Source organism: Neocloeon triangulifer, unplaced genomic scaffold, assembly GCF_031216515.1.
Source record: "Neocloeon triangulifer isolate White Clay Creek 2 clone unplaced genomic scaffold, ASM3121651v1 ptg000004l, whole genome shotgun sequence".
NCBI lineage: Eukaryota > Metazoa > Arthropoda > Insecta > Ephemeroptera > Baetidae > Neocloeon > Neocloeon triangulifer.
The window spans coordinates 2989605-3016382 of NW_026775547.1; the positions used below are offsets into that span (position 1 = coordinate 2989605).

At 36.7% G+C, this 26778-nt stretch overlaps 10 protein-coding genes across 15 annotated transcripts; 6 read left to right on the forward strand and 4 right to left on the reverse strand.

Annotated features, from left to right (window-relative positions):
* The first annotated feature begins 602 nt into the window (after positions 1-602).
* On the forward strand, positions 603-1958 carry LOC132193328 (uncharacterized). The gene is made up of 4 exons (XM_059613932.1): positions 603-918; positions 991-1164; positions 1214-1315; positions 1372-1958. Exons 1-4 carry the CDS (start codon positions 761-763, stop codon positions 1697-1699), a joined length of 762 nt encoding a protein of 253 aa, XP_059469915.1. The 5' UTR covers positions 603-760; the 3' UTR covers positions 1700-1958.
* A 2191-nt stretch (positions 1959-4149) lies between these two features.
* LOC132193320 (medium-chain acyl-CoA ligase ACSF2, mitochondrial) lies at positions 4150-8548 on the forward strand. Of its 3 annotated transcripts, XM_059613918.1 has the most exons (13): positions 4150-4293; positions 4345-4559; positions 4656-4815; positions 4886-5014; positions 5182-5402; positions 5932-6061; positions 6118-6213; positions 6407-6558; positions 6611-6782; positions 7005-7261; positions 7313-7454; positions 8161-8271; positions 8331-8548. In XM_059613918.1, the coding sequence occupies exons 2-13, from the start codon at positions 4447-4449 to the stop codon at positions 8454-8456; spliced, it is 1809 nt and encodes a 602-aa protein (XP_059469901.1). In that variant the 5' UTR covers positions 4150-4293; positions 4345-4446; the 3' UTR covers positions 8457-8548. The 3 variants fall into 3 exon arrangements, with proteins under 3 accessions (XP_059469901.1, XP_059469904.1, XP_059469903.1); XM_059613921.1 differs by having other exon boundaries at positions 4160-4559; positions 6118-6165; XM_059613920.1 differs by having other exon boundaries at positions 4167-4559; positions 5944-6061.
* A 305-nt stretch (positions 8549-8853) lies between these two features.
* LOC132193329 (electron transfer flavoprotein regulatory factor 1) lies at positions 8854-9551 on the forward strand. Its single transcript, XM_059613933.1, has 2 exons — positions 8854-9013; positions 9153-9551. The coding sequence occupies exons 1-2, from the start codon at positions 8975-8977 to the stop codon at positions 9417-9419; spliced, it is 306 nt and encodes a 101-aa protein (XP_059469916.1). The 5' UTR covers positions 8854-8974; the 3' UTR covers positions 9420-9551.
* Positions 9552-9811: 260 nt separating this feature from the next.
* Positions 9812-11959, reverse strand: LOC132193321 (START domain-containing protein 10-like). Of its 2 annotated transcripts, none has more exons than XM_059613922.1 (5): positions 11784-11959; positions 11433-11711; positions 11221-11368; positions 10996-11148; positions 9812-10733 (listed from the first exon to the last, which is right to left on the reverse strand). In XM_059613922.1, the coding sequence occupies exons 2-5, from the start codon at positions 11586-11588 to the stop codon at positions 10207-10209; spliced, it is 984 nt and encodes a 327-aa protein (XP_059469905.1). In that variant the 5' UTR covers positions 11589-11711; positions 11784-11959; the 3' UTR covers positions 9812-10206. The 2 variants fall into 2 exon arrangements, with proteins under 2 accessions (XP_059469905.1, XP_059469906.1); XM_059613923.1 differs by having other exon boundaries at positions 11780-11959.
* Positions 11960-12113: 154 nt separating this feature from the next.
* LOC132193326 (GILT-like protein 1) lies at positions 12114-14107 on the forward strand. 2 transcript variants are annotated; one of them, XM_059613929.1, is made up of 7 exons: positions 12129-12271; positions 12321-12478; positions 12851-13039; positions 13099-13272; positions 13329-13475; positions 13538-13600; positions 13663-14107. In XM_059613929.1, the coding sequence occupies exons 2-7, from the start codon at positions 12365-12367 to the stop codon at positions 13714-13716; spliced, it is 741 nt and encodes a 246-aa protein (XP_059469912.1). In that variant the 5' UTR covers positions 12129-12271; positions 12321-12364; the 3' UTR covers positions 13717-14107. The 2 variants fall into 2 exon arrangements, with proteins under 2 accessions (XP_059469911.1, XP_059469912.1); XM_059613928.1 differs by having other exon boundaries at positions 12114-12478.
* An 884-nt stretch (positions 14108-14991) lies between these two features.
* On the forward strand, positions 14992-16939 carry LOC132193322 (nascent polypeptide-associated complex subunit alpha). Of its 2 annotated transcripts, none has more exons than XM_059613924.1 (4): positions 14992-15152; positions 15764-16034; positions 16228-16605; positions 16659-16939. In XM_059613924.1, the coding sequence occupies exons 1-4, from the start codon at positions 15007-15009 to the stop codon at positions 16671-16673; spliced, it is 810 nt and encodes a 269-aa protein (XP_059469907.1). In that variant the 5' UTR covers positions 14992-15006; the 3' UTR covers positions 16674-16939. The 2 variants fall into 2 exon arrangements, with proteins under 2 accessions (XP_059469907.1, XP_059469908.1); XM_059613925.1 differs by having other exon boundaries at positions 15129-15204.
* A 225-nt stretch (positions 16940-17164) lies between these two features.
* On the reverse strand, positions 17165-18586 carry LOC132193324 (cytosolic Fe-S cluster assembly factor NUBP2 homolog). Its single transcript, XM_059613927.1, has 2 exons — positions 18481-18586; positions 17165-18413 (listed from the first exon to the last, which is right to left on the reverse strand). Exon 2 carries the CDS (start codon positions 18185-18187, stop codon positions 17405-17407), a length of 783 nt encoding a protein of 260 aa, XP_059469910.1. The 5' UTR covers positions 18188-18413; positions 18481-18586; the 3' UTR covers positions 17165-17404.
* On the forward strand, positions 18585-21973 carry LOC132193319 (transducin beta-like protein 3). The gene is made up of 15 exons (XM_059613917.1): positions 18585-18729; positions 18789-18840; positions 18907-19129; positions 19236-19410; positions 19463-19621; positions 19673-19851; positions 19903-20096; positions 20198-20401; positions 20457-20634; positions 20681-20802; positions 20859-21014; positions 21073-21238; positions 21297-21521; positions 21580-21704; positions 21767-21973. The coding sequence occupies exons 1-15, from the start codon at positions 18701-18703 to the stop codon at positions 21938-21940; spliced, it is 2361 nt and encodes a 786-aa protein (XP_059469900.1). The 5' UTR covers positions 18585-18700; the 3' UTR covers positions 21941-21973.
* Positions 21948-23087, reverse strand: LOC132193327 (mitotic spindle assembly checkpoint protein MAD2A). Its single transcript, XM_059613930.1, has 5 exons — positions 22885-23087; positions 22674-22820; positions 22470-22590; positions 22296-22408; positions 21948-22241 (listed from the first exon to the last, which is right to left on the reverse strand). The coding sequence occupies exons 1-5, from the start codon at positions 22958-22960 to the stop codon at positions 22075-22077; spliced, it is 624 nt and encodes a 207-aa protein (XP_059469913.1). The 5' UTR covers positions 22961-23087; the 3' UTR covers positions 21948-22074.
* Positions 23088-24341: 1254 nt separating this feature from the next.
* Positions 24342-25910, reverse strand: LOC132193323 (peroxisome biogenesis factor 2-like). The gene is made up of 7 exons (XM_059613926.1): positions 25703-25910; positions 25515-25592; positions 25367-25429; positions 25071-25247; positions 24802-25002; positions 24547-24750; positions 24342-24492 (listed from the first exon to the last, which is right to left on the reverse strand). The coding sequence occupies exons 1-7, from the start codon at positions 25748-25750 to the stop codon at positions 24409-24411; spliced, it is 855 nt and encodes a 284-aa protein (XP_059469909.1). The 5' UTR covers positions 25751-25910; the 3' UTR covers positions 24342-24408.
* Positions 25911-26778: the final 868 nt, after the last annotated feature.

Consider the following 26778-nt stretch of genomic DNA (forward strand, 5'->3'; position numbering starts at 1 on the left):
TGAGAGGCGCTTGACGCAGTCGGCGACGAGCCGAAAGTCGTCGGCCGGCTCGCCGCTGCCCCACAACGAGCCGTACCTTCTGCGGGCGAAGAGACACACGAACGCCACCGACTCGAGGCACCAGAACAGAAAATGCACCAAGCTCAGCAGCATTCGGTAGTCGGTACACGATCTAGGTACATTTCGGCCGAGCTCGACTTCATGGCCGACGGGCAGAAGATTCGGCCAGTCGCTCTAACGCCGACCAGCCCCACAATACTTATTGCTATTTTTCGCATTTTGGCCGAAAATCACCTGCAACAAGATCTTGTTGATCACCTGCTTCTGACGTGTTTTTCCCGAAGCCACGCCCCTTTCCGCAGCTAAAAGTTAAACAGACGCATTACCAACCAAACTTTTCTTCACATCATCGTAATCGCGTCGACATAATTAAACAAACATACACACTAGCGTTACATGAAAGTTTATTAATGCTCAAACGGATAAAAAACAAAATTAACTAGGTTTTATGCAGCTGGCAATAATTAAATTATTAGAATTCTTTATGCTTAGATTATTGGACCTTAAAATATACAGGTTGGCAGCCTTGCTATAGCAGAGAACCTTCTTGGCAGAGAATTCTCGCTCACACATAAAGAAAGAAAACATAACTTTTCTTGCCTACGGCGATCTCGGAGATGTCATTCTAGGAGTGCTGCGAGATGTCTTCCAAATCATTGACGGAGACAATCCGGTGTCAGCAACAAGGAGGAAGAATGTGATGCAAAACCTGGCCAACTACTCATCAGTGTATTGGGGTTTGGAGTTTGGACGTGAACATGACAGCAACGAATTTGCGATGAGTATCTGCACAAAAATTGCATCAATTATCGAGGAAGCAAAACGTCTCAACATGAAAATTGTTGTCAACTGCTCCAGGTATCCATGTGTGATTATTTTATATAGGATTATTAATTCACTTAATTTTTCATATCTATTGTTTTCAAATAGCTGCTCGGAGCCCAGCACGATTATCATTGATAGTCCAACGATGCAAGTCCACCCTCATTGCGACACAAGCCTCCAAACCCTAATTACAGACTTTCTGTATTCGGAGATGATGGAAAAACAGTGCAAAAACAGCCAGTGCAACCAGAAGACCATGGAGTGCTTGAAAATGCCTCAGTTCGTCAAACATTTCCTTTGCAAATTTATTTTAAATTTAATTTTTCAGGTTCATTATAATAGAGATTGGAAGGGCGGTCGAAGGAGCTGTCAAAAACAACTTCTACATCAGAATCCAACCTTCTTTCAAGGTCCCACAGCTCATGAGAAAGTAAAATAATTTTTTTGTGTGTTAAGAATTATATATTATTACCTTCTTTTTTCTAGGAACTACAGAAGCACAGACTTTGTCGAGTACTCTGTGCAGGGTCTCATCATCCAGAAGGGCTACAAAATCACTCTTGAGAACAGCAAAACTAGTGGCAAGGACAAGGACCCTATAGAATCCGGATGTCAATCTCCCAAAACAAAGGTTGCGAAATCTACGAAAGGGGGCCACTTCTATTCGATCGTGAAGGAAGAGGGTGACTGGTTCAAGCTCAACGATGACAGAGTTCGGAAAGTGATGCAACATGCAATTGAGAATAGGAAGACTGGAAAAGGTGTGTGTTTGGTGCTGGCAAAAAGGATCACAGAGGCTTCAATCCCTGAGTAGGAAGCGCAGTTCCTGCTTTATTCGCAACCACCTACAAAGACAGTATTATTATCATCTCTCCCACAAAACAAATAAGGGCTGCCATTTAAAGAAAATTGCAAAAATTTAATATAGCCATGCAGTTTTTTTGTGATTGAAAGTGATTCAATATGATGTCATTATATGTTCAAATAAAATACGTTAGATTTGTTACTAATATTAAGGTTCTGACGTGAAAAATATAAATTGTTATATATGTGAAACTCCAGTCTTGATTTAATTTATTCTAAATTTATTGATTTAGAATTTTTACCATAACTTACTATACATCTCAAAGTTTGGCCTCAATTTCAACACTTAAGTCAGATCTAAGGGGTCCTCTTGAGCAGCATGTCGCAGTAATTAGCCCGCAATTCCAGACACTTAGAAGCATTGTTTCCAGCGTCGGTCACAGGGTACTGAATAGGGTGAACAGGTCCAAGAGGTGCTCCACGTACATTTCAAAGTCTTGTGTGACCTGCTTGGCCGAAGTAAACATGTCCGCCAGGCCAGAGGACACAATGTGCTACTCCGGGGTGCTCAGCATGGGCGTGACCCCTTCGGATTCACGGTCCATCAGCTTGAACATGAGTTTCAACTCGTTGATGGCTGACATTACAGACACAGACACTTCTGTAAATAATACAAAAGAAAAAAAATTGGTAAAATAACAAAATTTCAATATTGAAACTTACTGTCAGTCTCGTTGGCCTTGATCAACATCTTGGGACACTCTGCTAAAATTGTGACTCTGTAATTTGTAACAATTGTGTCGACGCAGGTATTCACTAACTGAAATCAAAGACCTTAGATTAGAAATAATTTCTATGTCAATTGAATTGTTTTAACAATCGGACAGATTCGTCGGATTCGAGGTACTTTTTGACCCAAAATTCCTCCTCCCTCAGCTTCAGCTCGGCAACCGCATATAGTTTTGCACTCCGTTGCTGCCAGGTACTGGGCACACATGACCTTGTAGAAGGTCTCTGTCGACTCCAGATACGCCCTTTCAAAGTTCTCTCTGTAAATCTGCAGCTTGTCCTCAAGCTGAGATTCACTAGAATGATCAATTTGGGACCAAAGCATTTTATTAAAATCCTAAGACAGACCATAAGGCACACCGATCACAAGTTGAGAATCAAAAGCTTCGCCGTTCCTTTCGGACTGGACCAGTTTCATCGCCGTATCTTGAAGCCGCTGCTTGATGTTTGAGAAAATACTGCCGTTATTTGTTGGCTGCTCTTGAGAAGGGCGGCTTCGAGGTGCTTGAAAGGCGCCAGCAAGTAGCTGCTCTGGGTCATGAAACGTCTCCACTCGACGATGTACACCTTCAACAGGGCTTCATCCTCTTTGTGGGCCAAAACCCTCTGTTTGGAACAAATAATCAGAAAACTATCATAAAATTCAAAATGTTTTTACCAGCTGCGCTTTTTGTATGAAATCAATGATGTCCTCTTGGAGAGAATCTTTGATTTTGTTTGTGCCCTTGTCCTCCCACTGACCCACTGACAGACGTCGTAGATGCTGTAGAAAAGGTCATGGTCTCCTAATTCAAAAGTTTCAGACGCTGCAATCTTAGGATTTCTTGACCCACAAGTTATAAAGAGAATATTAAACCAAACTATATATATTTGATACTTAATTTAATATTGATTTTGATTTAAGTAAAACTACAATCAGGATCAAGAATTGGCTGTTATGAAATTCCATGAAGTTAATTTTATTGAAAATGACATTTGATATTTTCTATTGAGGGGAAACAGAATAATGGAAAAAAATATTGTTGGTGAGTCACAGATTATTTGTTTGAAAATTTTGGTTACTTCATGGCGATCATGGTGGCTTTCTACATCTCGATCTAGTTTACTGCCGAGGAGCTCATTACGAAAACTGCCCTATAAATTTTAGTTTTTTTAAACAAATGAAAGGATATTAGTAGTAATGTACCGCATCAAACTCGAAGACTAAAAAGATCAATATAATTTGGGCGTGCTCTAGCCACAGCGGATGTTACGCAAGGAGATCAAGGAGTTTTGTTCCAAACTCCTTGAAGGAGATAAATCTCCAACTGTGGCGTTTGCGCAGCTTCCATCTCCTGATTGAAAGCAAATTTCAAAAGCAGCAAATTTAAGTTGAGAAAAGCTTAACATTCTAAGCTTTAAAGTAAATTATATGCAGCAAACTTGAAATAAATGTTTAAAAATTTAATGAAAATTGTGCTTTTGAATCAATTCAAATTTTTAAAAACATTCGGAATATTAGAAGAAGAAAAATTAAAATTGTAGTGATAAATTTTTTGATCTCACAATCTCTCCAGTGTTCTGCTAATGAAGTTGCAAATAAGCTACTACACAGCATTGGATGAGACTGACAAGAAGCAGATGCGATCCAGATGGAAAGGAAATGAAAACTGCGTATAAAATATCTCAAGCGAAGAACCGCACACTTTATATTTATAACTTTGGTGTCTGGAGGTGGAATAAAACCAAGAGAGGTGGTCGTGGTTGTGTAAACTGATGTTGGCAAATGACAGGGAGCCTTAAGGCGTCTTCTTACTGACACCATATACTTATATGGTTCGTCCCTTCTGCTGTTATCACTCTTCAAATATTTTGAGGCAATAATAGTTTGATTCCGAGAAAGCGACAAATTGGGTGCTGTACCTGCAAATTTCATACTTCTTGTTATGAGCCGAAGACTTTAGAGGACTTCCAAGGATAATTCTTAATATGTTTTGCATTTTTGCAAAAAGGAGCAGATCTGTCATATGGAATGGCTCAAAATTTGGACACAAGCAAAAGTGGCCAAGAACCGTTAACTCATTTTCAACATCGCCGAGGAGGTTTGAATTTTTACAATATTTATTTTTTCTTCTGTTTTTACTTTAATTAAAAATGCGATTTATTGATCATTTGAATGCTCTTCAAAAAAACTTCAGGCCAAAATCAAGCTACTTCCACTGTCCGGGCGAAAAGCCGCTGTCACCTGTGATCGTGGGACAATTGGTGGACATTTCCGCAGAAAAATGGCCGGACAAGACGGCGCTCGTCTCCTTTCATCAAAACACGCGTTTGTCCTTTCGACAAGTGCGCGACAAGGTCGACTAGTGCCACCGTCATTAACATAATGTACGTACAAGCCAACTTTTATTATTCTACTCTCTTACAGGCGAACCAACTTGCAGCTGCTTTTGTGCGACTGGGACTCGAGTCCGGTGACCGCTTGGGGATTTGGGCGCCCAACTGCGAGGAATGGTACCTCACGCAGATGGCAGCGGCCAAAGCAGGCCTTATTTTGGTTTGTGCAAAAATAAAATTTTAATTCATAAACAGATTCTAAAAAAATTTTAATCAACTTAGTTGAGAAATAAATACTTTTTTTAATGGTGATTTATTATTTGCTCGGATTCAATTTTACATTTTTTACAATTTATAATAAATAAAATATTTATTGTGTCTCAATAGGTTACAATTAACCCACTTTATGAAGCTAACGAGCTGCGCGCGTGTTTGCGAAAAGTGCAGGCCAAAGGGCTTGTTTATGGAGACCAAGTGCGAAATCGAAATATGCATAACATCTTAATGCAGGCTGCGCCCGATTTGGAAACAAAGGGTGACGGCGCGGTGCGTTCCTGGCATGTTGAAAGTCTCCAAAATATCATCGCAATCGGGTCCAGTCCTCCAAAGTGAATATTTTGTTAATTTATTTAGCGTGAAAATTTAATATTAGTTGGTATTTAAGGTAAAAACAAGAATTAATTTATTCAAAATAAAACGGTTTAAGACCTAATTGACGCCCTGACGCAAGCCAGAAGAAATTAATATAAGATAATTTTTTTAAAACCTTCAAAAAAGCTGCTGTGAAAGAAAATATTTTCAGCATTTCCTTTTTAAAACTTACTTTTTTGTATACAAGCAGCATTTTTAATAATTTCCTTTGCGTCTTAAATGACCAAAACTGATAAAGCGAATTCTACTAGAAAAAAATTATAAATATCTTTTGCAAGGGAAAACTTGTTTTTGCACTTTTACCTTGAGTATTTTTAACTACTTAGTACATACATTTTTGATTATTTCAATTTCATTTTATTTTATTCTATACGCAAAATTTAGACACACATTTTATTTTGATTTATGAACAACTTAAAATATTTTACATAATATTATTTTATAATTAATTTGTATGTAAATTGTAATTTCCTCTTCCTTAAATATGTTTCCGAATAGGATTTCTCTGCGCTTCGAGGACTTGCTGAGTGAAAATTTGGAAGCCGCGACAGAGACCGTATTAAGAATTGCTGAAAATATTCAACCAGATGACCCTTGCAATGTTCAATTTACCTCAGTATTTTCCCATATTATTTTCACCAAAAAACTTGATAAAACTGAAAATAATTTCAGGGAACGACTGGACTTCCAAAAGCTGCCGTGCTGTCTCACCACAACATAGTAAACAACAGCTACCTAATTGGCGATCGATACAAACTGAATGAAAACGTATATTATTATAAATTGCAAACTAAGAAATCTGAAAAAATCTTTTCAAGAGACAAAAGTAAAAAAAAAAAAATACACCTTTCGCCATTGACAAATTTTTCGTAAAAATTGTTGCAAAATAAGACAATAAAAAATATCAACGTTGCAAAGCCAGTTTTTTTACAGTTATAAAAACTTGAATAAAATCTTTCAGGACGAAAATTCAATCTGTATGCCAAACCCGCTGTTTCACGCTTTCGGTTGCGTCATCGGGACACTTGTTGCGCTCAGCCATGGAATCAAGCTGGTTATGCCTTCTCCCCTTCCAAGCGGAAAAGACAGCTTGCGAGCCCTCCAAGCGGAAAAGTATGAATTTATTAAAGATAAAAATATTAAATAAAATTGAGAACAAAAATAGGTGCACCATTGTTTATGGCACTCCTACCATGCACATTGACCTGCTCAACGCAATCTCAGCAGAATCCGTCAAAAAGTCTGACCTGTGCGTCAAAATTGCAGTCACAGCTGGCGCATTTTGTCCTGCCGAAATCCAACGAAAAATCAAGACCAGTTTGGCAGATTTTGTCAGTGTATGTAGCATTTTTTTATTAATAAATAATTTAACTTTAAATTTTTTTTTATAAATATTTTTTTTAACAAATAATTTAAATATTATATTTAAGTTTTCCTTAAAAAGTAATTTTTTTAATATAAAAACCTTTTTTTTTAAATTCATATTGGGGGAAAAAGCTTCCTTTTTTTATTTGTTACCATGCATTTATGCATTTTTGTCTCTTTTTTTGTTAATATAGACTTGCTATGGGATGACCGAGTGCAGTCCTGTAAATTTCCAATCGTCATCCACCGACCCGCAGGACACATTTGACGTGTCCGTAGGCAAACTGTGTGACCACTGGGAGGCCAAAGTGGTTGACCTCAATGGCAAAATGGTGCCCTTTGGTTCGCCAGGCGAATTGTGGGTCAGAGGTTACGGCACCATGCTCGGATATTGGCAAGACGAAAGAGCCACTAACGAAGCGCTCAGACCAGATGGCTGGCTCAGGACGGGGTGAATTTTTTAATTTTTTTTTAATAAGTAGTTAAAAACTCGCTAATATAGGGATCAATTTGTAATCGACGAGAGAGGTTTCGGCAAAGTGGTAGGCCGAATTAAGGATTTGATTATTAGAGGCGGCGAAAACATCTACCCTGGCGAAGTTGAGGACGTTTTGCAGACGCACCCTGACATTGTTGAAGCTCAGGTATGATTAATTACAGTGCACTATCATATTACGGGCGGATCGATATTTCAAAAGAAAGTTCCTGTCCATGGGAAAAATTTGAGAAATAAATTGATTTTAAGCGGTTTCATCCATATACTTTGGTGATAAATACCTGAAGAAAAAGAAAAATAGGCACATTGATCATCTCGGAAAACGCTTTAGGATCGATGTTTGTAATGAATAAGAATAATAATTCAAAAATTCCGTGTACTTACATTATGAGTTGGATGAAGAAAATCCTATTATCCATAGTAAACTGTAAGCGCTCGGTGCAGATCAGACAATAAAAGTTGAACGATAAACACTTAAATAAAAGGGTAATCCAATGCTGCTGGTTTTTCCGGAGCTTCCATCATCGTTCACGTTGATAAACACTCACTCATATTTAATCTGTATGTAATAGTTTGCAAGTGAAACGAAACCAAACATCCCCCTCCAAAATAAGAATGTTTGTGTTTTTATGTATGTTTAAGTTCTCTTACATTATATTTACCCGCATGAAATAAGAACCACAAGAATTTGGGTGAGATGGAAAGGAATTTAAAATGTATAACCATGAGCTCTGCATGTGCATCGTGCGTGCTGCATATATTAGCAGGGGTTCCAATTCCATTAATTTAAGAATATTGAAATTTTACGGTGCACAATATATTTCAATTTTAATTAAATTGAAAAATATTTTTAGGTCGTTGGAATACCTAATGCAAGGCTAGGTGAGGTCGTTTGTGCAGCTGTCAGAGTTGCAGAAAACAAGACTTTGGATTTGAATGAAGTAAAGGAATTCTGCAAGGGCAAGGTATAATTATTTCAAATTATAAAATAAATTGAAAATTATTAGTTCAAAACTTTTTACAGATGGCCCAGTATAAAATTCCGCTGCACATAATAATTGTACAGGATTATCCTAAAACTGCAACAGGTAAAATTCAAAAGTTCCAGCTAAAGGAAGTTTTAGCCAAACTCATACAAGACAGCAAATAACAAAAAATATTATAAAATGCGACCTTGTCAATGTTAACCATATTATGTTGTGTTTATAAGATTTTTATTAAAAAAAAAAAAAAAAAAAAAATATGGCATATATTATGGAAGTATTCAATACATTGGAATTAAAATTAAATTTTCTGCAAATTTTTCTCTTTAATATAACCGTTTCAATGTATTAATATATTGAAATGAATTCATATAAAATTAACAAAATTAATTGTACACATTAATTTTCAAATTTGTGTACAGCATAATAAAAATTTTAAATTTTTCTCACATACTTTCTCTGCTGTAAATTAAAATATAATTTTAAATATTATTAAATTAAAACAAAAATGTAAGCGTTCTGCACAATATTAATCTGCTTCCCAGCCCAGAAGTTGGCAGCAGTGGAATAGAAGGGTTAGAGTGTTTTGATTCAGAATAAAAACTCGAATGGCAGCCAAATCACCTGTGCCCTAGTTTTAATCATCAATTTTACAAGTTAATTATAATCAGATGCGATCCAAAAAATGGCACTTAGAACGGAAGTGATAAACTTGTACAAAACCGTAAGTAAAATTCGTTTTAAAAACAAAATTAATTATTATGTAATAATTGTTTCACTTCTGCGTGAATATAAAACTTGTAGTACAATTCTTTTTTTTTTATTAAAAAATTTTTTAATGTTGCTTTTATTCTTAATGTCAGTTGCTGCACCTGGGCAAGGACTACCCTCAGGGTTATGAGTACTTTCGTCAACGACTCAAAACTGCGTTCCTCAAAAACAAAAGTGAGACTGACCCCGAGAAAATAAAGGTCATGATCGCCCGTGGCAACTTCGTGGTGAAGGAGATCGAGGCTCTGTACATGTTGAGGAAGTATCGGACCCTTAAGAGCAGATACTATTTGGAAGCTAACAAGGACAAAGCCATGCCTGCCCCTGGAGACAATCCCAGCTCGTACGGTTATCAATGAAAAGGTCGATGCGCCTCTCTGGATAATTTCGCACACAGGAATTTAAAAAAAAAATCTTCATGTTTTGCCACACTGTAGGACTGATATGTTAATATTGTATTAAATAAATTAAAAAGATGTTATTTTAATGTATTTCGATGATCATTTTATTTTATTTTCTGTCGTCAAAGAAGGTTAGATAAAATATTCTAAAAAATTAAGTAAATGCGCTCTATATACTTCAAAACCAGTCAATAATAATAAAATTAGTAATGCATCTAATTAACTACGTAGTCCACGCTAATACACAGAAATGGTGTGCAAAAAGGTGCATCACATACTGCGCTCACAAAAATTGGTAACGGGAGCGATAAAATCTCACTCCTTTTTTCCATTGTCAGCATCGATAAACATCGTTCAAAACATATCAGCAGTCAATTTGTGATACATAAATCCTTGAGCTTTTCATTTGATTTGTAAAAATGGATCAAATTAGCAGCAAAATGGAGGTGCGCGTAGCAAAATCTTAAAATAGGGTTAAAATGCAATTGTGTCTTTCTCCGACTAGATATAATACAGTATTGTGCTGGAAGTCAAAATTGATGTGAATTCTGTAATATTGATTATATTAAAGTGGTGTAGCTCATAAATATTACAAGCTAGATTATTATACCGGTTTTTGATAAATATTTAGTGTATAACTATGGCATATAATTATTTTGAAGCCTCTGTAAATATCATATATTTACAAATTTAGTCAAAATCGTAAACCTTTGTCGTTGTTCATTTTGAGGTAAAAAAGCAGCCATTAGCCCTTTCCCTTTTGATGCTTGCCTTTCGACTCACTAGCCTGTTTGCAAGAGTCGTCCGCAATACTATCGTCCTGCTTTTTTGACTTCTTGCGACTCTTGGAGAAAAATTTTAAGCTAAATCTAATTCCAGGCACACACGAAAAGGGCGTCGGGTCATCTGAGCTGCAAGACTCGGCATCTTTGGAGTTATTGGGGTTTGAAAGACTTTGTTGCTGATCGCTTTTTGATTTAGGCACCAGTTCGGGCGCTGTTTTTCTTACCGCAACGACGGCACCACAGTCCTCTGCGGTGATTCGAGGGGCAGCGATTTGTTCGGGGAAGAACCATGGTTTGAAAGAAGGGTTGTTGTTTGCCTTCCAGACAGGGTAGCCTTGTGACGCTTTCTGCAGCACTTTGAGTACTTTGGGTGCAAAGATGGTGGTCACTTTGTTCACCATCCACGAGGGAAGAGTTCCTTTCGGATCGGTCTGAGATGCGTAACCTACAAAGCAGCCTGAGTCTCCAGCTGGCCGCACTATGTACCCTACAATTTAAAATTTTTTATTAATATTTTTTTAAGAAACTAACATTTGTTTGGAAAATGATTATAAACGTTCTCTTCCTTGTTGAGAAAGTTGAACATTTATTTTTTAAAACTTAACATTTTGTAAATAATTTTTTCTATGAAATAAGATTTGCAGTTCATTGCCAATACTAGCCGAGCTCTTTTTTGATAAACAAAAGAAACTTTCTAAAAGAGGAAAAGCTCGGTCGATTTATTATTTACATATTATGATAATCAGTACCCGTAATGTATGATATGCCACGAACATAGTTGGGCTTCTCTTTATAGTCCTTGTGATTGACAGAATGGTTCATGATTATCTGCTCGGATCCCATGTCCAGCCATGACCTCTGAAGTACAAAGTCCCGGTTTTTCAGAGGGACTGGGCAAGACACTAGAAATATCAAAACGTAAATTGCGGTAAATTGTGATGTTCATTTTTAATATAAATAAAATTTGTTCTTACTAGCGTAATATCCAATGTCGTTATTGGGATTTAAGTAACCAATGTCGTGCGCTTCGATCATATGCGTGTCCCAAACTCTTCGGTACTCAGGGTCGTGAAGGACGTCGTACATCACGCTGGGAGAGACGTCTTGAAAGACCGTAACTAACTGGAAGAGAAAATGCAGAATTTTTAATTTGAGCAACTCATCTTTTACTACTCCATCTTCCTACCTTAACCATTTTGAACTCAATTCCAGGCACAGATTTGGTCCAAACTTTTGTGTCATCACGGGAGTAGTTGAGATCCCACTCATCGTGGTTGTCAATCATTCGCCTGAAGAACTGGAAGTCGCTGTCCTCGGCGATTTTTATCACTCCGACGTCCATATTTTTAGATAGGTGCGATGTGATGTTATTTAGGACAGAGTGCACATGCTGCAGTTTGGCTGGGCATTTCTTGACTGCAGAAGGCAGAAGTAGAAGTTCAAAACTTTATACAAGATCCAAAAACTGAAATGAGCAATTAATTTTTGTGTGATTAGAATGAGAAATATGACACAAAATACTAGATGATTCACCTACAATTCATTCAGAACGATAGACCCTGATTAAAAGAAAGGATTCGTGTAGAAAAGTTAAGTCCTAGATAAACGTAACGGGACATTCTCTCTCATTTCTCTGGACCCAGATGTATTTTTGGTATTTATTTTGCCCAGATAGGCGTGGTTTCTTGATGGAGATCGGCATAAGACGGCGACGAACAGTCTGAGAAATGTGCTTTTTTGGGGTGGGGGAAACAGAAGTCGAATAGGCCGCAAATTACTGCACCAACAGTCCAACACCCCCCTCTCCATTTCTCCTCCACTCTTGTTGCATTCCGTGATACAGTTTACGTCACCTGCCAGTCCGAAAAATCCCATAAACGTGACAAAAATCTGCCACTCCCACTTGATCTCACAAGTCAGAATTTTTTTTGTGGGCTCTTCTCTTTCTCTTTATTTTGATAGCTGAGCGCGTTCCATATTTATGTATGTCCTGAGAACGCGAGGAGGAGGGCACAATCTTAGAAAGTAAAATGAATTAGCGGACATGCACTGGTGGATTGAAACCGAAATTTAGGAAATCTTCTGCCAAATTTACATTTTCATTGATGACAAGGCACCATGAATTTGAGGTACAAACTCGTTCTCGCTGGTGTGAGCTGTTTGATAATCTGGAAGCTGCTTGGCTACTCGTCTCGTCAGACTGGACCAGATTTAGCTGTGCTAGAAAAAGAGGTATTTATTGATGTAAAAAATTTTTTAACTAAATGTTTTCTAAAATTTTAAACTATAAAATTAAAAGGGCCTGCCTGGGGGAAAGGGAGCCATTTGGCCTGAGGTCTTTAATGTTTCAACTGACTATTATTTAGAAGACACTTCTGCAGAAGTATTTTTTTATATATTGTGCCACAGATTTATGCGGACAAATTAATTTAAAAACAATAGGCTTTTTTATCCATTGATTGTTTTATTTTCAGTCTAAAAAGTGGCAAAAAAGCTCCAAAAAGTGGAAAAAAGTAAACTAGATTATACTGTTCTCACTATATAAATTGATTTTTTTTATTTTTATTAAATATTACAAAATATTAATTTTTGTTTTTGTTCAAGGCTGATAAAGTATCTGCGGTCGAGACTTCTTCCTCCTCGTCTACCGCAAAAGAAAAAGTAGCCATTGCCGTGTTCTACGAAACTTTGTGTCCCGACTCAAGAGGATTTTTTATAAATCAACTGCTTCCAACTCTTGAGAGAGCACCTGATATTATCGATGTCACACTTGTGCCGTACGGAAAAGCTGTGGTAATTTTAATTCTAATTTTCATTTTGAAATTTCCTTCAATATTTTTCCCTGATTGCAGTCTATGGTCGATGGCAACAGTTACAAATTTAGCTGCCAGCATGGACCTCTGGAGTGTCACGGCAACAGGGTCCACGCCTGTGCAACCAAATACGTCCTTGACCAGCTCACGTTGGTTCGATACACTACCTGCATGATTAGCGACAATGTTGACCCTGAGGATGCTGGCAAAAGGGTAATGAACATTTATTTAATTTTTAAATTCTCTAATTTTTATTATGATGATCTCAGTGCGCCCGCTCGTTAGGGATTGATTGGGATCCAATTGTTGCTTGTTCGAGAAAAGAAGAAGGGATCCAGTTGCTTGCCAAAATGGGTGAAGCCACTCATAAACTGAACCCTCCTGTCACATTCATTCCTACTATTGAAGTTAACAAGGTGAAATATTTATTTAAAAAAAGCAATTGAAATTCTGTATTTGAAGCATTTTTTTCTAACAGAGTCTGGGATATCAAGCCTCTCTACTGAAGAGATTATTAGAAGAACTATGCACTAGATTCAAGGTTATTATAACTTAAAAATATCTAGGATGTGTCGTGATGCACAAAATTTTTTAAATTTCCAGGTTGTTCCAGAACCATGCAAAGGAATTTCGACTGTTGCTTTCCACCGGCTTTGATTCAAGAATTATAATGTGATGATACATTGAGACTTAATAGCATTTTGTGGGTTTGAGCTTATGTGTTTTGTTATTTTGCTGGCTGTGAAATGAGCCCTCTTGTTGATTTTTGTTACAATATTATTGACATTTTACACCCTTGGACTAACTATGTAAGCTTAACTTCATTTAAAGCTAGAGAAAAATACCATAAAGTTGCTCAGTTAAAATAACTTGATAATCAAAACTTCCGTATTTATGGTGTGTAAATAATATCCGAATACTATAATATTTTGTTGATTTTAAAAGTTTAAATCGCCACATTCATTTTTAATCTAATAAAAAATCACAAGCTCATTTGATCCTCTGGCATGCCAAAGCAAAAAAGATAAAAAAAACCCTTATTACAAATTTACTCAACTGAAAGTGCGTCAAACTTTGCTAAAAACCTTTGTATTTTGCGCTTTTCTTGCCGTTATGTGACTTGGGCAAACAAACAAACTAAACTACTATATAATTAGCGCTGAAGGTTATGTGAACAAGACGACTCGATTAAAATTTGTAGTTAAATTTTGAGTCAAAACTTTATTATATTAATGTGGTGGGTGTTTTTAAGCTGTGTTTATATGACTACATGGATGTAGAGAACAACCTGCGGATTACTATAAATTAAATTGTGCCTGACTATCAAAATAAAATTTATTAACTTGTAATTTAAAGTGATTTCAATTTGAAGTTGGCTTTTTCTCTATTCATTTTGCGAGTTTTATTGTTGTAATTAAACAAATAAACATAATACTTACAAAACCCATCAAGGATCGAGGAAAAGGCGACTTTAAATTGAAATTACCACGAATTAACCTCCAATTAGTTGTGAAATTCCATCACAATATTTTAATATTTATAACTATATATTTAGTTTCCTATTAACTTACAATTTCTTCTTTCATTAAGAATAATTAAATACATCAAATAATGTTATAATATTTTTTAAATATCAATATTAAAGTATGTCACACACTTTTATGATTATGGTTATTGAATAATCAATTTCTTTATGGTTGCTTAATTGACTTCAATTTGAATTGCAATTTTTAAAATTTGATATATCAATAATATGCTGGAAATCAATTAAGCATTATGAAGAAAGATGATTTTTATTAATTTTTATTCATGGTTATAGACAAAGAGTGTCAAAAATTAAGCCACACGAATCACGAATTTAACAATAATTTAGATTTTTTTCCTTCATTTTTTGAAACGAGTTTTTCACGTTTCGCGGCTTTCGCGCCGCTTTTGTATTGCCGCCGAATGGTATGTGGGTATTTAGAAAAGGAGCCAGCAATATACTCGAACTTCAAGAATGAAGGCAACGGTGGAAGTTTGCCATGTATTAACTCCTATTCAAAACCCTGCTCACACCCCAATCCACAACCAAAACACAAAAGGAGCACACAGTGAGTAAAACAATTTTAATCCTCTATTATTTTGGTCATCGCTGCATGAATGGTGTGTAATTGATATTAAGATTAGTCAACTGTAGTATATAATTAATGTAGTGCGTCAAATATGTTTCGATTTGCCCAAGAAACAGCGTATTTTGCAATTTATTTACATGCTCCGCAAACCCTCCTCTACGCCGGGCATTTATTCCGCATCGTCTTTACTTCGGGGAAGGACAGGACAATTTTATTCTTTTCTGTCAATTTTTTTGATCAATTAAAATGCAATTTTAATCTTTGATTCTGGTTGCTATCCATAAAATACAATGATTTGGGAGTGGAATAATTGGTCGAAATTGTTGATCGGCGCTTTGAAAAAGAAAAATGGTCGTGTTTAACCTTGGAGGAGTTGTTTGCGGAAGTGCGCACGGAATACATATTATATTCGTTTCGTCTGTTTTCCAACTTTAATTTCTGATAGAGATTTCGATCCTTTATTTATTTTTGAGTTTGAAATCATATTAATTTTTATATGTATTTATTCGCGTTAACAATTTTTTCTCCACACATTTTCTTTACATAGTAGCAACATTACTCAAAAAATATTTATTTTTATTAATTCACAGTATAATGCCTGAACTGACAGAACTGGACCAGCCAGCAACCATGAGCAACAAACGTGACGCAGCAGCTTCTGGCTCCGGCACCGAGTCTGACTCGGACGAATCCATTCCTGAACTGGAAGATGCCGACAAGGCAGCCGGACAGTTCCCAGGCAGCTCAAACATGCACATGGCCTCAACTGCGGGTCTCTCAGACGATTTGATCAGCAAGGCTAAGCAGAGCCGTGGCGAGAAGAAGGCTCGCAAGATCATGTCCAAGCTTGGACTGAAACAAGTAAGTATTATAAAGAAATTGATTTCCGCTGACATAGTTGAGTAAATTTAAATGATGATAAAATGGAAAAAATAATTCGCTATTTTCCTGAATTTATTTTGACGATACACCCCTTGGCAGTCTGAAAACTTTTCCTCTCTTCAACCCCCGTACTAAAAATTTGTAGGACTTATTAAAATTTAAATATTTTTAGGTGACTGGTGTAAACAGGGTGACAATCCGCAAGTCCAAGAGCATACTTTTTGTCATCAACAAGCCCGACGTCTACAAGAACCCAGCCTCTGACACCTACATTGTCTTCGGCGAGGCCAAGATCGAGGATCTGAGCCAGCAGGCCCAAGTTGCCGCTGCCGAGAAGTTCAAGGCCCCCGAAGCCTCTCCCTCTGGCGAGACAAGCCACAGCACTGCAATGCCTGCCCCTATTCAAGAGGAATCTGAAGAGGAGGAGGTGGACGAAGCGGGAGTGGACGCAAAGGACGTAGACCTGGTCATGTCCCAGGCAAGCGTTAGTCGGTCCAAAGCCATCAAGGCATTAAAGAATAACCAAAACGACATCGTAAATGCCATTATGGTAGGTTTTGATAATACAAAATTTGCTTTTCACTAAATTTAATCTTTTTCCAGGAATTAACGATGTAGTTCAGCCTGTTTCTGCCAACCAAAAAAATATCCATCCCATTCACAAATGGCCATTGGATACAAAAGAGAATACTATTTGTGACCTAGTTTGTACTCAATTTGATTTCTTCCTCATGTGTTTTCACGAGTTCTTGAATTAATAATGAAACGCTTAAGTATTCTGTATAATTTTGACTTCAACCTCGATATGAAAGTGGCCTTCATTCTGTCAATTGAGCTAATAATGGAATGAAGGCTAAAAATACAAGCAAAAATCAAATGTATAACACGTGCCTGTAATTTCATTTGAACCATTTAAACATTGAATAATTAACTTGCGGTAAATCAAATCGACAATTTAGCACATCCATACTTGTGTGCTGAAAGTGTAAGGATGAGTTCATAAGAAATATAATTATTCAAAAGATATTAAGTTTTCTAAAACAAAAAATCAGTCAGCAAAAGATTGGGAGAGCTTTAAAGCTATTTAATAAGAGAAACATCAATGTAACTTACTAGATCTATCCATTTTTTTTTATTCTCACAAGTAAGCAAAATATTTACAAAGTCGCATAAACTTAATTACATTGTTTTTTAAACAATTATTGTTGATTTTAATTATCTAGTGTAGAAATATTTCCAAATACCCAATCAATATTCCAACACTATGAATCAACCACCGATATGAAATGAAATTCTACAAATTGAAGAAAATTAAATTATACACTAGTTCAGTTATTTTTAATAAAAAATTAAGGCACTTGTTGTGTCAGCTTGCAAATAACACTATCAATGGCCTGAGATGCAGGCGAATCCTTTAATGTAATCAAGCAGCTTTCTCCTCTCTCCGAACACTGTCCTAGTCTTGGATCCAATGGTATGCGACCTAAAAATGGCACATTTGCCTTTTCTGCCAACAATTCCCCGCCGCCCGTTGAGAAAACATTTGTACATTCAGTGCAATGAGGACAGACAAATCCACTCATGTTTTCAACAATGCCTAGGATTTTAATTCCGGTTTTTTGGCAAAATGTCAGTTCCTTGCGGACATCTTCGATGGCTACAGCTTGAGGGGTGGTCACAACAATAGCTCCATTGCATTTGATGGTCTTCAGATTTTCCATCACAGTAATATGCTCATCAGATGTGCCAGGTGGAGTGTCAATGATGAGATAATCAAGTTCTTGCCAAAAGACATCATTGAGGAATTGCCGGATCATGGCTGTTTTCTTCGGACCTCTCCAAACAACAGCATTGTTTCTATTGGGGAGGAGAAAACCGATAGACATGACTGCTAATTTGCGTTCCGTGTCTGCATAAACGGGTACCCAGCCTTCAGGACATTGATGGATTTCTTTGTTTTCAAGCTGAAGCAAATATGGAACACTTGGCCCACACAAATCAATATCAAGCAACCCCACTTTAAATCCTTTGTCTTTTAGTGCAAGGGCAAGCTGGGTGCTGACTGTCGATTTTCCCACACCACCTTTTCCAGAGAGTACTATAAAAATGTTTTTAACGCTGTCCAGCGGCATGTTTTCAGGCTGATTGTGAACAAAGAAAAATTCACTGTGAACAACTTTTGGGTTCAGCACTTTCTTGATCAACAGATTTGTCTAAAATGAAGTCTTTCCTTTGGGGATTGTAATTGAATGATTGCAAATTTGACCAGGTTGCAAATTGTTGTTTCACGAGTAGAGGACCCGGCGGATGACTTGCTTTCTGAGCAAACCAGACGTCACCATTCACTGTTCATTCAGGCTGGAAAAGCGGGTTTTGTTAATTTACAATTAACACAAGATGGATAAAGTAGATTATTTTATATCACCTCTTGATCCTTGATTTTTTTTATCATTGATGACAAAACAGACAATAAATAATAATAATTTTTACTTTCCTTAGCCATCTACAGGCGGCGCTCCGCACATATGACCCTCCCACTTTTGCAAGTCAACAACAACAGCAGCACGTGTTGTGAACAAGTTGTGCTAATGTGCTAGACAAGTTCATCGTTAATTATCTAAGTTACAAGGATTTTCCCATCAAAAATGGCCAGTCGCTTTAAATTAAAAGAAAGGTTTGCTACTCTGGAAACGCGAAAGTTATCGTATTTGTGATCCATCGATTTATTTTCAGTTTTGAAGTTGAATCCCAGCACGCTGCATTTTTTACTGGCAACCAAATTGCTGTGAGTCTTCCCATTTATCGAATAATACTTTTATTTTTGCTAATAAAAATTTGTTCTCTTTAACAGTGGACTAGTGATGGGACTAGTTTCTTGTGCCAGGATGGTGCTAAAGTGAACATGCTAGAGCTTGAAAGTGGAAAAGTTACCACCACGTTTTGTACCTCCTCGTCTGAAGACGAAGATATCAAGGATGACCCTGTTACTGCATTTGCTCTTAGTGAAGACGAATTTGGTTCCTACCTTTTTGTCAGCTACAGAAGTGGCCTGATTGCCAAGTGGAGCCGAACAGGTTATTTATTTATGTATTTTTAATTAAAATTTTAAAACTGAATTGCACAATATTTTGTTCATGCCAATTTAACTGTAATTTTTATTCAATTCATAAATTTTTACAGAGAATGAGATATTACGTTCCTGGAAGTCAGTTCATAAGGGTCCTGTTGCACGTATAGCAGTTGATGAAGATGCAATTTATTTAGCAACTGGCGGCAGCGACTCCAAAGTTCGAATTTGGGAACTGGCCAACTTCAATTGCATCCACAGTCTCAAGGGCTGCCAAGGTGTCACAAGGTGAGTGAATTACAGTAACATCATCTCATATCATTCTCATATTTTTCTGTAGTGTTCTCAAATTCCGCCCCAACTCAAATGAAATATTTGCTGCCGGAGATGACTGCAAAATCAGAAGCTGGTCTGTCAGCAATGGGGCAGAGATACTTGTGCTTGAATCGCATTTCAGCCAAGTTACTGCTATTGAATTTTACGAAAACCAACTCGTTAGGTATTGATTTACTGCACAAATACATAATTTGTTCATGCAAAACTATTTTAGCACTGGACGTGATTCCGTTATTTGTTTGTGGAACTTAGACGGAGGAGCATTATTAAAAACAATTCCTACTTATGAGAGCATGGAGGGGATGGTTTTGCTTCCTGCCAGTTGTGTTTTGCCTGGAAATTATCATGTCGGGTCCAACAGTGGTCCGCATGTTGCTGTTGCTGGAGAAAAAGGTAAATTTTCTTAGGTACTGAGGGACTTTATTTTAAATAAGTTTATTTTAGGTGTGGTAAGAGTGTGGCAAGTTGAGAAAGCCAAGGAAATATTTGTTCAGTCCAACTCCCAAATTTCTCCATCAACTGAACCGGGCGGACTTGCAGTTACTACACTCATGTTGCATGACAATGTCTTAGCCATGGTCGGTGTAGATCACACCATAGCGTTGCACACCCTCAGTGACTTTGAATGCCAACGTCTGGTAATTAATTCATTAAAATAATTATGATGATAACTCCGTTTTTGAACCTGTTATGTTTTTAATAATATGCACTTGCCTTTTAATCTTTAATTTCTTTGCAGTTGATTGGTTATTGTGACGAAATCTTGGACATTGTTTATTGTGGCAAAGGAGACACTTGCTTGGCAGTTGCAAGTAACAGCCCTGATATAAAACTGTACAGACTCAAGGATATGCATTGTCTTCTTCTCAAGGGGCACACTGATCTTGTGCTAGCACTGTCTGCTTCTCCATCGCAACCAAATCTTTTGGCTTCATCTGCAAAGGCAAATTTTAGCACATTGCCTGCTAGAAATATGTACTAATGGTGAAAATTTATAGGACAACACGGTAAAATTATGGCTTATTGACGAAGAGGTTGGAAAAGTGGCCTGTGTTGCGTCTGGAGAACGACACACAGGATCAATTGGTGCAGTGGTCTTCAGTCAAACTAGTGCCGAGTGGCTGTATTCTGGAGCTCAGGACAACTGTATCAAAGCATGGAAAATTAAAGAAAACGGTTTGCGAAGTTTTTTTTATGTGCTTAAATAATTTTTATTCTTTAGAGAAAGAATATTCGTTAACTCCAGTGCATTCTGCAATCGCACACGACAAAGAAATCAATGGACTGTGTGTCTCTCCAAATGACAAATTTGTGGCTTCGGCTAGCCAGGATAAAACGGCAAAGGTATAAATTGATTTAAGCTGAGTTTTTATTTTATTACAAAATAAAACAACTTAAAGCTTTGGAATGCTGACCTGACTTTAATTGGGGCTCTCCGCGGTCACAAAAGAGGTGTTTGGTGTGCCAGATTTTCTTCTGCGGACCAGGTGATAGCTACTGGATCGGCCGACTGCACCATTAGATTGTGGAACTTGGCAGATCTCACGTGCATTAAGGTGTACTTTCAAGTTTTATACAAATTAAATTATTTAACTTACATTTAAATTCCCACAGACTTTTGAAGGCCACGACGCATCAGTCTTAAAATTAGAATTTCTAGCTTCTGGATTGCAAATTATTTCAAGTGCTGGCGATGGTCTTTTAAAGTTGTGGACAATAAAAAACAGCGAATGCACTTTAACATTGGATGGGCACGACGGAAGAATCTGGGCGTTAGCAGGTAAAGAAAATCAAAAAGGCAAATAAAAATAATAATAATAATTTTTATCCATTTACAGTTCAGGCAGACCAAACTCGTATGGTGTCTGGAGGGTCGGATTCAAAACTTGTGGTCTGGCGAGACACCACAGTCGAGAAGCAAGAGAAAACAAGACAAGAAATGGTTGAAAAAGTGGAGCAAGATCAAACTCTGTCAAATTTAATGCACAACCAGATGTATGAGTCGGCGTTGGAACTATCCCTGCAGTTGAATAGACCCAAAACAACACTGAAAATCATCCAGAGTAAGAGATGTTCTTACAAGTAAATTTTTAATGGGAAACTAATAATATTTTGTATCAGTCCTGTCCCAAGAGAAAGACAAACTGAGAGGTGCTGTGAAAAAGTTGAACCCTGAATTGCAAGAATCACTTTTGCAATTGGCCCTGAAGTGGAACAGCAACACCAGGAATTATACTGAAGCTCAGGTAACACATAAATAAATAGGGAAATTCACCTATATGGAATGCTAATTATTTTCATTTCGCAGCTTATTCTGGAGTTTATGCTGACAGAGGGTTCTGTTCAGCTTAGTGCATCAGATTTGGCCCAAGCACTAGCATTCACAAACAAACATTTTCAGAGGCTTTCGCAGTTGCGAGCAGACTTGCATTTCTTAACATACACAGCCTCCAGAATGGCTTTATTGCCGGATGAAATGTAAAGACGAAGAAATAAATATTTTTTATTTATCAAAACCAAATTGGTCTTCGTCGTTTATTTTTCAAATATTTATTCATAAAAGTTTATCAAGTACCTGAGCATCAAATGCATTTGAATAAGTGTTGAGCTACATATTCACATATTGAGCTTGTAGCAGACTGCAGTGTCTACAGTGTGAACGGACGTGGAGAAAGAGCGCATCTTCAACTCCTGACAGTTGTCTATAATTTTTGGAGCAGATTCTTCCCAGCCCTCGGGAACATCACAGTTGGAGTCTGTGTACACTTGCAGATCAAATGAACCTACGAGGGAAATGAAATTCCAGTAATTTAAGGTGGGATAATTTTATATCTTACATGGGCAGTCAAGCATTGGCAAGAAGGTGACACATCCTGTAATTTGCCTGATGACGTCACGAATTTCATTTTGAATTACCTTCACGTCTTTGTGTCCAACTACTTCAGTTTCACTGAAATTGGAGGACTTAATGGTAACAAACAGAAATAATCACTTGAGCCTTGAGCGTTTACCCTTCAGGAATGTCATTCTTTTCCACCTGCAATTTGAAGTCCCAACATTCAAGAACTTCTTTTGTGTCAGCATTGCAGATGATCATTGAAATTTTTTGAATTTTTCTTGATGCAATCCACTCTGAAAATTGCCAAAGATCTTGTAATGAATTCTATTAAATTGCTGATATGGGTGTCAATTTTTTAAAATAAAAAATTCAAAACCTTTGGTCTGTTCCAAAACATTTTGCAAGAAATCCTTGACTTTGTCGTCGGCAGACTTGAGAATTGTCAGACCATATTTTTGCTCAGCATTGAAAGTCTCACTTGAGTAAATTCCTCTTTGGAACAGGATGCTGTTCACACCATAGTCTGAAATATGCATGAATGTAAATTTCAATCGAGAGGGCAAAAACAAAAATGTTTTAATACATACCTAGAAATTCAGAGATAATTTCGGCCGAGCCTCGAAGAGTGATGGCACTTTTCGTTTCCTGCAGTGTACTTCCCATATTTATGCTTAAAATATTTTTCTCTTTAAGATTTCTTTTAATTCCGCAATTAAAATCAAATAAGATAAACTAAAAACTTCTTTCCTTTGGCAAATTTCCAATTCCAACACGAGATTTATACAACGACCTGTAAACATATGATAAAAACCCGCGCTTTTAAACATGTTTATAGGGAGCAGTAGATACAGCACTTAATTTACTTACGCGTATATTGCGTTTTTACAATTATTTTGATTTATCTGAAAAATGATATGTTTTTTATTAAAACTATAATGCTGAATGGTATTTATATATTAATTTTGAAAGAAATTTCAGCAAAAAAATAATTAAATTATTTGTCTCCTTCTCTAAAACCTTGGTTGAGAAATCCACCAATCAGGTTTCAAGCGTCATTCCTTCCATATCCACCACACCCCCCAAATGCAAATCTAAAATATCTGGCAAAAATTTAATGAAAGTTGGTTGCTGACTGATTGTTATTTTTTTCCTGTGTGTAAATAGACTTGTAAGTACATAAACAAGGTTCTACTTTTACGACTTGTAATTTGACGAAAACATGCATAAGTTTGAAGTGTTTTTTAAATCCTCAGGCACAGGCTAACGTGAATCTCGATTAAGCGATCTCAAGCAGCGAAATGGACGAAGATATGCTGGCTGATCAGCGGGCCGCGGTGGCTGCTGGGGCCAACCCAGACATGTTTCCAATGCTGCAGCACCAACAGGCGATACCACAGTCCAAGTACGCGCAACTGCTTCTGGTGATTGAAGAGTTGGGCCTTGATATTCGACCCTCGTACGCCGGCAACAAAAGCTCTGCCGAGCGGCTGAAAAGAGGTCTAGTCCACGCAAGGATCCTCGTCCGGGAGTGTCTGATGGAGACGGAGCGCAGTGCCCGGCAATAACAACATCATTCAACTGATTAGGTTCTGTTCCTTACAAAAATCTCACGTACTCTGTGTTATTTTCCCGAGGCCCAAATTGGCCTTAAAATCAATGTTGCAGTTTGTAAAGCTAGTGGACCACTAGTAGTGGTTTTTTTCGAATGATGGAAAATTCACCATATCCATTAATATGCTGTTCTAATATTAAGGCAGTGACATTCCACGTTCAAATTGAACGCTTGTTCTGGTTGAAATCTATGCATGTCAAAAAAACAATTTTCTTCTTGTCATTTAAGCTCGTACATTTGGACCAATGTCTCAAATCTCAAACTTAAAATTTTGTGTGTACTTCTTAAAATACTGCAATCCCAGAGTTGTGATTCCTGTAAGGTTCACGAGTATGTGAACAGTGAGGAAATATTTTTTTACTTTCACAAGGATATCAAGGGTTTTGTGATTATAGAATTGTTTTTGGTCAATAATAAATACCAACAATAGTGTGTGGTTTAAAACAAAATATTCAACAACTTTTCTTTTTAATTAAGTTCAAAATATAACAAAAAATAATCATATAATAACTGGCATATCACTGTCTTCCGCAAGCGCTCCACACAATGGACAACCGAATGATTTACTGGCAGCCAAATTTCCCTGAAAAACGTCAAATTATTTAAGGCCTACATAAATTAAAATGATGCATTATACTTTTAAACAATAGCTGCAGAAAATGTGTCCACAGCCGATATGGTGAGGAAGGACTGGCTTCTCATTGCAAATGGCACAGGTCGTCGTTAATGTTAATACAGGTGACACGGAGTCCTTGATTTCTGCTTTTGGCCTAAAGAACAATGCAAATTTTGCATACCAAGCTCTATAGTTGATTAAGGGGAGAACAAAAAGCAGAAGCTCCTGTAAATTAGGTTTTTAGTTGATTCCTTCCATAATATATATTAAAATTACAATAAGGCTGTGCCACAAAAGTTCTCTGGTCATGTACGAATATCCCACATGGCGGTTGAGCTGGTCAGAAGCTGGGGTTGGTGGCATGTTCAGTATTCTTTCGGGAAGGCCAGGGTATTTTCCCTGCGTCAAGAAAACGACTTGGTTAACCAAGTTTGCCAGCCGAAAGAAAGTGTCACCAAATCGGAAGAACTGCTCAACCTGAAGTTAAAATTGATGATCATTTTTTTGTACGCTCTTTAAATGATTCATGACAAAAATTTATATACCAAGAGCAAGTTTCTTTCGTCAGTCAAAGTGCGTGAAAGTGATCGAATTCTGGAAACAAAGTATTTTCCTCCTATAATCGTGAGGGCCAGAAGCACCTTCTTTCTGCGGCTGCTGTTGTAGTATTTTAAGTCCAGCAGTGTTTGGCCAAAAGTTGCACCTCGGTCATACACGGAGAGCTTGATTTTCAAAGTAAACCTTTTATAATAATTTATTGATGGTGCTTGATATATTTTTTGTTAAGTACTATTAAAATTTATATTTTTTAAGGGAGTAATTTATATTAAATTTAACTTACTTTCCATACAAGCAAACTCAGTAGAGCATCGATTTCAGGCTCAAATTTGTTAATGAGTGATGGCTGAGGACGAAATAATTCTTTTCATCATCAAAATAAATAGAAACTAGAACTCAAATTTTAAAATATGGTACATGATAAAACATACCGCCGCTGATCGAAAAATTTCTTCGACCTGAGATTTTAGCACGGAGCCAATTTCCTTGTCCAGGGACGCAGCGTCAAGCTAAGAGATTAATTTTCGTTATATTTGATAATACTAAATTACTGAATTTAATTGAAAATCAAAGCAATTATTATTTTATTACAACTGCGGAAACAATAGAAAAAATATACCTGCGTGATCCTTGGGACGTGCTTCTTTTTTGGAATTTCCTTTTCCATGTCAACTGAAATTATCTTCTTATTTCATTGAAATTGACCATGATTGAGTGTTAAAATTAAAACAACAAATTAAATCGAGCATAATTGTAATGTTAAATCGACTGTAGGTATTATGAAAATTGCAATAATTTTTTTTAAAGAAATAAGAAATCTAAACAAGAAGGCGTGCCGAATACAAAAGTCACATGACTCAGCACTTTGGTGATTGGCTGAAGTTTAAAAAATTTGCTTACTTTCAGCGCGGAAACAGCAGAAATAAGAAAAGCACTTTAAAAAATTATATTAATTTTAATTATTATTTCGCCTCAGAAAATTGATTATATATAATTCTCGCTCTGGAGGATTTACCCATGGGAACCTGAATTATTTCTCTTACTGGAATTGCTTGTGAGGGGTTGTCAAAAGCAAAAAGTCAGCCGAGTGCCTCGATTTAATACTGTAGTGCACTTAGCACCATTTTTGTGCTGTGCGTCGATCCATGCTATTTAAAAATTTTTTTTTTATTTAAACCAATTTAAACATTGGAAAAATTTCGCATGCCTGTACACTGGACCAAAGAAACGCAATTTAAACTTTACAAGAAATAAAAATAACAGTTTAGTTACCATAACTGCATGATTTATTTTTAAGAGCACGTCCAAACAACAAATATTATAGAGGTGGTATATTTGTAAGATGATTGGTCACAAAATGCTTTTTCATTTTCCCAGAGCTACATACACTCTATAGGCCCAAAAAATTAAGAGAATAAAATAAAATTTACTTACATTTTTTTTCTTAGTTTGTCTCCGTGACTTCATTTTGGGGTATAATTTTAAACGGTTTAAACATTGTGATTATTATCAGAATCCTTATAATAACGCAATGAAACTAAAATAAAATAATTTTACGAAATGCAAATTCCAACTTTCATAATTCATTGGAATTACTTTCTTTTGTAGCTTCAATTGTAACACCAATTGATGATACCGGAATAATATATAGAAAAATATTGTTGCTGCTTTTCACCTTTCGTATTATAAAAATTG

Excerpts from the sequence above, each read along its gene's own strand:
- LOC132193326 (XM_059613928.1), top strand. The coding sequence starts at position 12,365 with ATGAATTTGAGGTACAAACTCGTTCTCGCTGGTGTGAGCTGTTTGATA. Across the intron at positions 12,479-12,850 it reads TAGCTGTGCTAGAAAAAGAG|GCTGATAAAGTATCTGCGGT; the intron begins GTATTTATTGAT and ends TTTTTGTTCAAG. Across the intron at positions 13,476-13,537 it reads CTACTATTGAAGTTAACAAG|AGTCTGGGATATCAAGCCTC; the intron begins GTGAAATATTTA and ends TTTTTCTAACAG.
- LOC132193327 (XM_059613930.1), bottom strand. The coding sequence starts at position 22,960 with ATGGGAAGTACACTGCAGGAAACGAAAAGTGCCATCACTCTTCGAGGC. Across the intron at positions 22,409-22,469 it reads AAGAATGACATTCCTGAAGG|TGAAACTGAAGTAGTTGGAC; the intron begins GTAAACGCTCAA and ends CTCCAATTTCAG. Across the intron at positions 22,242-22,295 it reads GCCAATGCTTGACTGCCCAT|GTTCATTTGATCTGCAAGTG; the intron begins GTAAGATATAAA and ends TTTCCCTCGTAG.
- LOC132193320 (XM_059613918.1), top strand. The coding sequence starts at position 4,447 with ATGTTTTGCATTTTTGCAAAAAGGAGCAGATCTGTCATATGGAATGGC. Across the intron at positions 4,816-4,885 it reads TTCGACAAGTGCGCGACAAG|GCGAACCAACTTGCAGCTGC; the intron begins GTCGACTAGTGC and ends ACTCTCTTACAG. Across the intron at positions 7,262-7,312 it reads GATGGCTGGCTCAGGACGGG|GGATCAATTTGTAATCGACG; the intron begins GTGAATTTTTTA and ends TCGCTAATATAG.
- LOC132193328 (XM_059613932.1), top strand. The coding sequence starts at position 761 with ATGCAAAACCTGGCCAACTACTCATCAGTGTATTGGGGTTTGGAGTTT. Across the intron at positions 1,165-1,213 it reads GAGTGCTTGAAAATGCCTCA|GTTCATTATAATAGAGATTG; the intron begins GTTCGTCAAACA and ends TTAATTTTTCAG. Across the intron at positions 1,316-1,371 it reads GTCCCACAGCTCATGAGAAA|GAACTACAGAAGCACAGACT; the intron begins GTAAAATAATTT and ends TCTTTTTTCTAG.
- LOC132193323 (XM_059613926.1), bottom strand. The coding sequence starts at position 25,750 with ATGGAAAAGGAAATTCCAAAAAAGAAGCACGTCCCAAGGATCACGCAG. Across the intron at positions 24,751-24,801 it reads TTTTGTGGCACAGCCTTATT|GAGCTTCTGCTTTTTGTTCT; the intron begins GTAATTTTAATA and ends CCTAATTTACAG. Across the intron at positions 24,493-24,546 it reads TCTGCAGCTATTGTTTAAAA|GGAAATTTGGCTGCCAGTAA; the intron begins GTATAATGCATC and ends GACGTTTTTCAG.
- LOC132193324 (XM_059613927.1), bottom strand. The coding sequence starts at position 18,187 with ATGCCGCTGGACAGCGTTAAAAACATTTTTATAGTACTCTCTGGAAAA.
- LOC132193321 (XM_059613922.1), bottom strand. The coding sequence starts at position 11,588 with ATGGACGTCGGAGTGATAAAAATCGCCGAGGACAGCGACTTCCAGTTC. Across the intron at positions 11,149-11,220 it reads CGACATTGGATATTACGCTA|TGTCTTGCCCAGTCCCTCTG; the intron begins GTAAGAACAAAT and ends TGATATTTCTAG. Across the intron at positions 10,734-10,995 it reads TGGCATATCATACATTACGG|GGTACATAGTGCGGCCAGCT; the intron begins GTACTGATTATC and ends TTTAAATTGTAG.
- LOC132193319 (XM_059613917.1), top strand. The coding sequence starts at position 18,701 with ATGGCCAGTCGCTTTAAATTAAAAGAAAG. Across the intron at positions 19,411-19,462 it reads GGCTGCCAAGGTGTCACAAG|TGTTCTCAAATTCCGCCCCA; the intron begins GTGAGTGAATTA and ends ATTTTTCTGTAG. Across the intron at positions 21,522-21,579 it reads AACACTGAAAATCATCCAGA|TCCTGTCCCAAGAGAAAGAC; the intron begins GTAAGAGATGTT and ends ATTTTGTATCAG.
- LOC132193322 (XM_059613924.1), top strand. The coding sequence starts at position 15,007 with ATGGTATGTGGGTATTTAGAAAAGGAGCCAGCAATATACTCGAACTTC. Across the intron at positions 15,153-15,763 it reads AAACACAAAAGGAGCACACA|TATAATGCCTGAACTGACAG; the intron begins GTGAGTAAAACA and ends ATTAATTCACAG. Across the intron at positions 16,035-16,227 it reads CCAAGCTTGGACTGAAACAA|GTGACTGGTGTAAACAGGGT; the intron begins GTAAGTATTATA and ends AAATATTTTTAG.
- LOC132193329 (XM_059613933.1), top strand. The coding sequence starts at position 8,975 with ATGGCACTTAGAACGGAAGTGATAAACTTGTACAAAACC. Across the intron at positions 9,014-9,152 it reads TGATAAACTTGTACAAAACC|TTGCTGCACCTGGGCAAGGA; the intron begins GTAAGTAAAATT and ends TCTTAATGTCAG.